Source organism: Pinus tabuliformis, chromosome 2_1 (assembly GCF_031772625.1).
Source record: "Pinus tabuliformis cultivar Carrire ecotype Pingquan chromosome 2_1, CPIR1, whole genome shotgun sequence".
NCBI classification, from domain to species: Eukaryota; Viridiplantae; Streptophyta; class Pinopsida; order Pinales; family Pinaceae; genus Pinus; species Pinus tabuliformis.
Genome location: NC_142299.1, coordinates 637514054 through 637525291, shown reverse-complemented (window position 1 = coordinate 637525291; position 11238 = coordinate 637514054). Strand labels below are relative to the sequence as shown.

The 11238-nt window shown below is 36.5% G+C and overlaps 1 protein-coding gene and 1 pseudogene across 1 annotated transcript; one reads left to right on the top strand and one right to left on the bottom strand.

Moving 5' to 3' along the window:
- Positions 1-4436: 4436 nt before the first annotated feature.
- LOC149202166 (putative potassium transporter 12) lies at positions 4437-8668 on the bottom strand (annotated as a pseudogene).
- Positions 8669-9604: 936 nt separating this feature from the next.
- LOC149202165 (uncharacterized) lies at positions 9605-10723 on the top strand. Its single transcript, XM_089399908.1, has 3 exons — positions 9605-9998; positions 10092-10184; positions 10357-10723. Exons 1-3 carry the CDS (start codon positions 9870-9872, stop codon positions 10549-10551), a joined length of 417 nt encoding a protein of 138 aa, XP_089256034.1. The 5' UTR covers positions 9605-9869; the 3' UTR covers positions 10552-10723.
- The last annotated feature ends 515 nt before the right edge of the window (positions 10724-11238 follow it).

Below are 11238 nucleotides of genomic sequence, written 5' to 3'. Positions count from 1 at the left end.
GATGAAAGGTGTATTATTAGTGTTAACCTCTTGTTTTATGATCAGAAAGTAGAATGTCATGCTTGGAGGCCTTTTTTAACATATTGTTATTCGGTAACCATAAACTGCTATTCACAAAAACCAGGTATCATAATTTCTTTAATTTCAACTTGTTTCTCTTATTGGGGACAATGAAATGTACTGTCTTGCAATCTCTCTCACATGCAAATGAGCTAGCAGGTTTTCTTGAAATACAATTAAGAAACTGCTGCAAAATTAGCAAATTAACTCCATAAGATTCCCCCACAAGACAATGCTGTTGCTTGCCCCTTGTCATAGTTAGTTGCTTGGAGTCCACAAAATACTCCCACCTCCTTTAAGAATTCAATTCATCTCCAATCATTCGCTGCTTCTGTGGGGAAGGGTGCATTCTTCTTGTTACCTCTCAAATTGTATGTAATGATAAGAGCCCTAATCCACAATGTACAACTTCAGGGAACTGTTAGGATGGTCACCACCTTCACCTCAACAACCTATCCTCTTCACTTTAGGCTGGCTCTCCTTTGGCTCAAGGGGATATACCTAATACTATTAATAAGACAAAGAAATGAGGCACAAGGTGAAGTTGAGAGAGGCCTTAGTAAAATAGAGTTTTGGAGTTTTTAGGGTTTTAGAATAAGTGATGGAAGGAGAATCAAATGGCTTATGAGGTCAAGAAGAAACTCTTCGGAGAAGTGGCTTATTTCCTTCAAGGATTAGGGGTTTGAGACTAGAGTCTAGAACCAAAAGGAAAGAGTGATCCCTCACTCAATGAAGAATAAAAATGAATATCAAGGTCTACAAGAAGGGAACTTTCAATGGAAAACCTTCACCAACAAGATCAAATATGTTTTGATAAATGTACTTAATACTTCTTACTAGGGAACCAAAGGAAAAACATAGCAAGGTGCCAAATAATCACCAAATCAACAAAGGAATAATGCAGAAGAAAAACCCTAAAACATCTCCCTTCCAAGTGGTAACTTACCCCCTAAATGGATTGATCTTGAAGTCTTGTAGAAGACGAGCATTTCATCATTAATCTGTATGCACCAAAATTCAAATAATAACCAAGAAAGAGAAGCTTCAAGAATTGAAAACAATCATCCACAAAAAAAGAATCCCTTACACCATAAATGCTCCAAGAAAGATATGTCAATTAAGTTCCAAGGAGTGAGAGCTACAAAAATCCAACCATGAGTGAAATTGAGGAAGTGCATCTCTTTACACATGAGATTGACCTCCTCATCAACAAACACATCATTGACAATAAAACCAAATAAAATGCTCAAGGGAGCTTATTTTTGTTACACTACTGCTCAAGTGAACTTATTCATTTTCCTACCCTACTGTAGCATGTACAAAATGCAGCTACTAGGTGAAGTCAGTGATCCAATGCAGCCACCTTAACATCTTGGAAGCACAATGCCCCTTCCCTCAGTGCTTAGTCATCATGGAAAACAGGGAGACATCAAACTCTGAATGGTTACAAGTTGGAATCTCTGTCAATGCCTCTCTGGGAATGAATTTGGATGCCTGCAAATGAAGTATGTCATGAAGGGGCTGTAACTTTGGACATGTTCTGCTACATGATATATCTACCCATCCCTGCAAAGGACTGTTATAATTGTTGTCAAACCATAAGGTGTTTTCTTGGCTCTTGAGCATCTCTTCCGAGAAAACAATATCCCCCTTTACTGCATGTTTTTGGATTCTGGTTTTAAGACTATATGAAAAAGTACAAGACTGTTGTATTTTTGAGTCTTGCACAGATTCAGCAGTTTGCATGTCAAGGCCATATTATCAGTTCTGCACTCTTCTGTTCCCTTTGGACACAAATCACTGTTCTTTTGCAAGGCATTCCCGGAACAAATTTCAACAATGTGGTGATCCATATGACCAATTGGTGTGTTCTTCTGCCTTACAAGAGAATCAATTTTATTTTCTAAAGTATGCCAAAGAATGGCACCAATGTCATTCTCAGGGCATCTTCAAGCATGTATTCTTGAGTAGGGCATTGATACATCCTCGAAGGACTGTCCCCAAAAACTATCTGAAAAATGAATACAACATTTACTATAATAGCTACAAGTTGATACTTTCCAGGAATGGTTATTACCTTGCTCAATCTACCACATACATCTTTTTTATTGTCATTTTCTATCATGGTGTATACATTTTTTTCAACAATTTTGAAGTGTGCCCTGCCTTCAATGCAATGTTGGTTCCAGGAAGGAATATAATCACTGTCGAACTACCATGACTGCCATTTAATGATATCAGGCCTGTTTCTTCAAAATCTAGCAAGCTCTCACAAGGCAAAGGCCAGACATTAATAGAACAATGAGGTGCATTTCCATTGTCACCTCAGCAATCCTCCTTCTGCTTTTTAGTGGAATTATACCACACAGGAGGCTTCCCAATTTTCACCTAAATGATATTCTAAGTTATATGGATCAAGGTGATATATCAGATGAATCAAAGCTAAGTAAAGGTACTTTCAATGGACAAGGGCACAATTGTCTATGTGTAGGAGCAGTGTACCATATACAAAGCCCTAGAGAGGTACTTGTGACCTAGGGTTACATCGTGTAGATCAACAAAGGGATGCCTAGGTATACAAATACCAAGAAAAGGTTTGCAAATAAGAAAAGGCAAACCTTCGATTTAAGACCCAAGTTGAAGCCTTAGCCAAAGTTAGGATTTAGCTAGGGCACAAATTGCCTAGGGTAGACTGTTGGGGAAAATTCAAGCATGAAGAAAGCTAGATTTTGAGTGCCAAGGATCAATCAAGTTTAACTCAAGCTACTAAAGCCTCAATGTCTATCCAATAGGAGACCCTTGTTGAATTTGACCCTATGCCCTAGCCCTAGCGGCCTGCTTTAAAGGACTTCAAAAAATAGAAGAGGAGATAAGATGAAAGTTTTTATGATTTTTGATCACCAAAAGGATTCCTAGTGCCTTTTCCTACCTGGGTGATGTAGTCTATAGGGCTAAATTTAAGATAAATTAAATTTATGCTTGGAGTAAGAGGGAAAACCCTAGTTTTCACTTGATAAACCCTAGCTATCTTTTTAATGGGGGGGAAATTAAATAAATGAAAGCTCTCTAGGAGGTCCTTTATGGTATTCAAGGTTTAGCATGCAATAATCAAGCAAGATTTCCATATAAGATATGCATGTAGAGATGGAATAAGAAAAACCCTAGCATAATTTTATCACATGAAAAACAATAAAAATCTGCAATTACACTTAAATTCTTCCAAGAAATAGCCTTCTTTCAATCCCAAAAAGACACCTCCAAGACACAAATCATTCGCCAATAGCAATGGGTCCAAAAAGATCACATCTCCACAAGTAGCGAGTTGCATCTAGGCTAAGTAGAGCTTTATAAAAGAGGTTGAAATCCACAAGTGATGATGATAAACAAGGGAGTGATCCTCTATTTATATGAGGTCAATCACTTCCATTAGTTTTCCTAAAAGCCTTATAAGAAACTTAATTCTGAGTGGGCTTGAAGTAAATGGGCTACCAAGCCAACTCAATAGTTCAATACAAAAAAATAAGCCACTAATGCTCGCATGCATGGGTTGAAACTCTTCCCAAGCATGATGTTATGCCCTTTTAGGGGTAATAAAGCTCCAAAAATACAAAACAAGGGCTAGATGCATCTCCAACCATCATAATCAATCATGAATTGAGGTTGAGTCATCAGATCAAGCCTTAAAACATCTCCCTTTATTTTCCTCCCTTCCTATGGATTATAATTGATAATCTAATATTTTTTAACTTCATTTGATTCTCTGAAGTTGATTCCCTTCCTCCATTTTCATTAAAATCATCATGTTATAAGGCAAAAGGGCATACCTTTATATGAAATTTTGCCAGCAAAGAGTCCAAAATTAAATTTTCATGCAACTAAGCAACATTGCTTTTTAACAATACTCTTGGTTCAACATTTTTTGACAATGGTCTTGGTTCAGTACTTTCTTACGAGCAGAGCCCTCTCCATTCCTTCAAGCAAGAGTGGTCTCCTTGGAAAAACAATAAATGTGATCATTTCAATTTTTTCATAATGTAATACCTTGTACCGGATATCTTTGGTTTATGCCTTCTAAAATCTTGGATACCTCATCAATTTTTCCCTTAGAGAAACACTGTTTTACAGAGTCAAAAAGTTAGTTTCACAACCTCTTCTAATTATTTTGCCTTCTAATTGTAATGATTTTTCCACTTCACTGGTCTGAAATAGAGCAGACATTACTTCTGTGTATACTTTAACATGTACAGAGGATTTACAATCTATCACTTCTTCAAGAACTTTTTATGCCTCAATTTTTTTTCCTACCTTCCCAAGATGATGCATGCCATAGATAAAACTTGCATGACTTGGAACAACACGTTCCCTAAGCATTTTGTTCAGTATCTGGGCAGCGGCTTGAACTTTCTTTGATTTGCAGCAAGCTTTGATGAGTGAATAGTACAGAGCATCCTCCTACAACATGGCATAGAGCAAAATATGCTTAACAGAAGTAGTCATTCACATCAATAGCAGGAAAACCATCCTGATGTGTTTCCAACAAAACATTATCTTGTGATACCCTACACACCACCATATTGGGTAAAAATGTAAAACTAGCATGTGTACCCCCAATGCCAACATTTTTTTCAAGAAGTTCCAAACCATAGCAGACAAGACTCTAGATACTAAAATGACAAGAAAAGTTTACAAAACTTTGAGAATTGTCAAGCCTGTTTCAGAATCTCAGATATCTAGTGGGCTATGCCTGTCCATGAATGCACGTGAGAGACCAATAATATACAAGAAGGCAATGAAACAATCACAAAAGCACCTACACTCAAAATTCCATTCTGGAAAGAAGGAAAAGACTCACTAAGGATACCAAGGGGTGCAAAATTCTAGATGTGAGGAATAGCAGTTACTGAGGAATACGGTTCATCTATTCTTACTGTTACAGATAATGCATTTACCAGATTGACTCAAGGTCTATTTCCTAGTGTCATGGAACACTGTGTTTTGATGATGGCTTTTGGTCTTGTTCCCATGGAACTGTAGTTGCATCTGGCTTAATCAATATGAAAGGGCTGCCCTGTGCGCGATTAGGAAGAAGTTTCCTTTCTTTCTCCTCTGGGTTATGTTTCAAAATTATAACCATCAGCTATCGGCATGTTGAAGGGATCACACACCTTTCAAGCAGAGCCCATTTTTCTGCAGGATTGTCCATAGGCATTGTTGCAGGTAACACCCCTTCATACAGAAGCCAGTTTTCCACAGAAGAATGGTGGCTGTTCAGTGACTCAGGACCTCTCTGTGCAGTCACAAGTAGTATCAGCATTATAACATATCCTTTCAGAATTCAAGTATATCTTCTCACTGGAAAGCAAAACAACCTCACTTCAGAAACAACAAACAGTGTAGATTAGGGTGAAATTTGTGATCTATGATCTTCCTGATATATGTCATTCCCTTTCTAATCTTGATGACATTTTACAGGTCTGTATGAGCAGAAAGAATTCTCTCAGTGCTTAATCATTTTGAATTTTTATGGCTTCTCATGTTGGTCCCCATGTGAGTATCAGTTAATACTGCTGTCAAATTGTATAAAACAGATAGACAGGAGGACTGAACACAGAAGGTCTACATAAACCAGTTTTGCAGTGCTTCCTTTTGCTATTCATAAACAACTTGCACTGTGGGAATGTACTACCTGCAAGGTTGCGTTGTTTGTTTCATGAAAGGCTGGCCGCTAAATGGCATTGGGAGCCCAGTTGTTTACTTTCCAAGTTAGTCATTCCTATCAGATTTACTTTGGCTAAATATCGTAAGTTAACACCCCATCTTTTGTGTCATATGAAGTTGAAGTTGAATCTTTAGAGTAACAATATTCTCCAAGCTTGTTTCTTTTGTTCAGCAAAATAGATTTCTAAGTTTATTGTTCTTTGTGTCACTGGCCCATAGTAAGGTTGCTTATTTAAATAATTTATTCAAATTATCATTTCTGTTATTAAACAAAAAATATTGTATAGCCCAGAATTGGGCCCACTAGAGTTCATTCCCCTGTTAGGTCAACATAAAACCTTTGTTGCATAGATCAATGGGCCATGCAACATTGGGCATATCATTTTTTAAATTCCAATAAAAAAAAATTATTTGAAAATTAAATTTTTAATATAGTTTTTTATGAAAACCCAAAGAACCCGAAGAACCCAAAGAACCCAACCCGAAGAACCCGAAGAACCCAAGCACACGAAGAACCCGAAGAACCGAAGAACCCGTTAAAGGAAAAGAACCCAAATTTTTTTTTTGAAGAACCCGGTTCTTCTGGGTTCGTCTGGGAAGAACCCGTACCCGAATCCGGTACTTGGGTGCGGGAACCCGGGACGGGTTCGAGAACCCTACCCCCAGGTGCAGGTACCCATGCAACACAGATTTTCATGGATATAACTTAATATAACTTTCTTATGTAGAAAACATGGCTTATCTTAGGCTTAACCATGCATATAAAATACCACCTATCATCTTCATTGAAAAAAGAATGGTGTCTTTGTTCATAAATATCAGTGATTAATCGTAGGAATGGCTATTATTCTCTATCAAACAAAATCAAGGACTAAGTAATGAAGATCTTGGTCGACAACAAAACTTATGATTATTAACTTCACATTAAAATTCACTTCATCTCTGCCACCTTCAAGGAAATCTTTGTTATCCATCACCATATTGATGTTGTGACTTGGTCCTTGAAAAACATTCAGCATGTTTGATTCATGGAAACCTTCAAGTTAGACAGTATATGTCATGCTAACTTGCAAGAGATTGGTGTGAGGTACATTGAGGCTTGCACGGCCTGCCCTGCAGTTTGCCCTCATGAAAGCATAGAAGTAGATTATAACCAGTTTCTTAGGAAACCATGAATCCTTTCTAGCCTTGACATCTCCGTGACCAACAAGATATACAACTCCTGATAATTCAGAACACTTCCATAGTTCCAAATGTACATCACAAGAAGGAAGCAGGTGGCAAAAACCATTTATCCAACCATTTTCCCCCACTTTCATCAAAACTGCAGAAAAATAAATTAGCTCAGTTGATCCAAATAGAACAGGAAATCCAATCGCAAGGAATATATTTTTTGCCCATATAAGAACCATGACAAGAGTCACTAGGCTTGTAGTCACCATAATCATCTCTACCTTTGCAATGCCATATGCATTTGATATCTCGACCGTGCTCTTAAAACAATCACATACCAAGACACACATTATCATTAGAACCCAGTTGATGACAAGAATGTAGATCTGACCCATGAACCGTTGGGATGTGTGAATTATTTTCAATCTGGGAAAGCATCCTAGGGCCATGGACATTTTAATAGATGAAATTGTTGCTGAGATCATTGCCTGGCTTGCAATCATGGCAACAACACTAGCTATCACGAAGACTGGCCAGATAAAACCATCTGGAATTGAAGCAGAGAATACGTTCTCCACCACAGAGGGATGCTTCATAAGATATGCAACTTGATCCATGTAAGCCAATAGTAGGCATGGGAATACTACACATGTGAAGGCTATCTGGATGGATCTTACTGAGAAGTGACCCAAATCAGCAAACATAGCTTCAGCTCCTATTATGCATAACACGCAACCTCCTAGGGACATCCATGCTTTGATAGTGTTCCTCTTGAACAAGTAATAGATATAAACAGGATTGAATGCCCTTAAAATTGTCATGTCATGTTAAATAATATTGTAAAGTAAAATAGAACCAATAGAGAAAAACCATATCATGAGTGCCAGAGAAAATGTCATGCCTACTTTGCTTGTACCAAACTGTTTTATGCTGAACAAGATCACCAGGAATATGATTGAGACAATGACCACTGTGTCTTCCGTAAAGCTAGATATTTCATCTTGCATGCCACTAACAACAGACATGACTGATATTGCAGGTGTAAGTATGCCATCCCCAATTACCATGGAAGTACCCATGAGAAACAAGAGTAGCAGTAGGGTCTTCAATTTTGTACTTCTCTAAAGGCTTTCTTTGATTCTTAATCATCTTTCCAGTTTCGGGGTGGGCAACTTGAGCTTGAAACTGGAATTTTTTTCATCTGATGGTTGCTGGTTGGGGAGCAGATTGACCTTCGCATATGTGCAAATCAAAGAGTACAAGGAAAATGTCCCCCCTTCACCATTGTCATTGGCTTTGAGCATAATGAACACCTATTTAGCCAAAGGGATGAGGGCTATTGTGTACATCACTAAAGCTAATGCACCCAAAACATCTTCCTCTCCTTTGGTACGAGCTTGGATGAATACACTAGTGAAAACATACAAGGAGTTGGTACCCATATCTCCATAGACCACTCCAAGTGTTTGGAATGCCAAGTCGAGCGTCTGTCCTAATGAAAGGTCCTTATCATGGCCCTTCTGAACACCGGGCACATCCATGGCCTCCACATCAAAGGAATCCACTCACTTGGTCTTCAGAACGAGCCCACGCCTCATTTTGTGTCATGTCTGATCATCGTCAACAAACCACCTTGGGGATTACCCTTCCATTTCACTGCCATCAACCGACCTGGACTCTGATGACAACAAAGACATTGAGCCCTCACTGATCCCATCCCTGTCTTTCTCATCCTAGACATTGATATGATAATGGGGTTGGCAATGACAAGAATGATACACAAAAGAGAAATCAATAAAAACTTAGGAGAATCCCCACAACTGTTTATAAAAAAAGCACAAGTTTATCATCCAAAGAAGCAATTTCTGCATTCAAAGACCACAATCCTCAATCTCATAATTTTATCATCCATAGAAACAACTCCTGCATTCAAATCCCATAATCCAGAAAAAGAAAGAGCTCAATCTCTTCGACCCACATCGTAACATCGCATCCCACATCCAGATTTCCATTGAAATCTTGAAAATCCTCATACCCAAATGATTTTTTGCAGTGACTTCTATGAATACATTACCATCCTTCGATCAGAGCGTTTTTGTTAAAGAAGAAACATATTATATATCTTCAAGGAGAAACATATAATGGTAATGCAAAGTTTTAAAAGGTATGTGATCCTTAGGCTTATTGGAGAGTATATAAAAAATTTCACACCTTTTTATGAGATATGGGAGGAAAACATGTTAAAGATTTTTAATAAATATAAAATTTCCAAAATGATGCTAGTTACGTGTGATTCTTTTTTCATTGTTTGTGATTATGAAAAATGAAACTCAATGTTTTTTCATTAGTGCACACATATTTCATTATATAATTGCATATAGAAAAATCATTCCAGAGCCGATAACAATAAAAGTGAAGAATTTATGGTCCAACGTTATATTTAAGGGAGATGTTTAAGGATGACGTTTGAATTTTGTTTTTCATTTTAAGACATTTGGAGCAAATATTAGGAAGGACTTTGAGAGAGGAATGTCCTTGATTTTCGAAAATGGAGTTGTTCCTTTCCAGCCATATGCCCCAAGTGACCATCAAAGGGAGAGCTCATAAGTTTTTTGGATGTTTTCTTTATAGCCATTTTTTTACACATATCCATAGAGTCCCCATGCCATTGATGTGAATTACTTGTTCGGTTTTTTTTAACCAAAATTTTTAACCAAACAAGAAAAATAAAAAAAATGCCTCAAGATCAAAGACTGAAACAAAGACCTATTGACATACCTTTTAAAGTATGGAAAGAACTTGTAAAATCATATGAGAAGTTGGATGCACAAAGAAAAGCCGGCAATGAGAGCATTCAGGTATTGAATTTTTCATTAAACATTATTTAGAATGTATTAATACTTATAAGTATCTTAGACATGTATTTGTGTGAAAATAAATTGAATTGGTTTATGTTTAAGGACAAGGCATCCAAGGCGAGGTTAACCAAGACAAAAGTCACTCATCGTAGTGGCCAGAAAGGTTTAAAAGCACTGATAACAACCTTTGTAAGTATATTAAACATGTGATATTTTTTTAATAAATTTTGTACTAGAAGAAAGTCATTGTTATCTAATTTCTCCCTATTTACTGATTGATAGGAACTAAAATATGGAAGACCTCCAAATCATTTGGAAAAGGAGGTGCTGCAGCAAAAGAGATGGGTTGAATTTGTTGTTTGGATGGACTCTACGGTATGTAATCTTAGTTGGATTTCCAATATACTTTTAAACCATATTTTCATTTTATTTTTTAGTACTATTAGATATTATATCTTACCTCATTTTATGGTTAACATTGTATAACAAAAACATGCGTTGTGTTATGTAATTAATACTAACATGTAATATTGATTTTTTTTGTCAGAATGCTATAGGTAATGATTGCCAAGACGATGATCCAAATTATGTTCAACATATATCAGGAGATGATGAGGATGAGGATGAGGATGATGGTGGTGGAGGAGATGATGATGATAGTTGCGGTGTTGGTGATGATGTGGATCAGAGTAATGAGGATGGTCAAGATGATCATGAGGATGATCTTGGTGGTGGTAGCTAGGCATGCACATGCATTGTTTTTTATGAAGAAATTATTGTGTAGAATGACATTGTTATGTTTAGATGGGTGTTGTGAATTTACCCTATATCAATGAGACATTTTGATTTTGTAATCATACGATGAGTTTGATTTATGTATGTTGTTAATTTATCGTAGAATAACGATATTCATGAAATATTTTGATTTGTTAATCATATTTGAATTTTACTTGTTTTGATTAAAAATAATACTGATTTTATTAGTATTATGTTGCTATTTTATACATGTTTTGAAAATTGTTAATGACACATTGTTATTTTTTTGGATGGATGTTGTCAATTTCTCTTAAATTTCTTTACAAATGATTTTGAATTGTGATATCTGCTTTAATGATATTTAGAAACTATCATATATTTCACTATGAATCTATAGAGGGGGTCATATATGTAAAGAAAAATATACTCTATATAAGAAGTCAAATGCGGATGTAACCATGGATGCAAAATTGAAAGTAAAATTGGGTGTTAAACTAGGAATTAATACAAAATGCAAACAATTGACATACAAAGTGTTTTAAATTAGAAGTGAAAAATTGTGCAATAGTTGACACAAAGAAGGGAACAAAACATGGCATACAAAAGGATATCAAATTGGGCAAAAACAAGGACACATAAATGGGCACCAAATTAGATGCAAAAAAAGACAACA

Excerpts from the sequence above, each read along its gene's own strand:
- LOC149202165 (XM_089399908.1), top strand. The coding sequence starts at position 9,870 with ATGTATTTGTGTGAAAATAAATTGAATTGGTTTATGTTTAAGGACAAG. Across the intron at positions 9,999-10,091 it reads AAGCACTGATAACAACCTTT|GAACTAAAATATGGAAGACC; the intron begins GTAAGTATATTA and ends ACTGATTGATAG. Across the intron at positions 10,185-10,356 it reads TTGTTTGGATGGACTCTACG|AATGCTATAGGTAATGATTG; the intron begins GTATGTAATCTT and ends TTTTTTTGTCAG.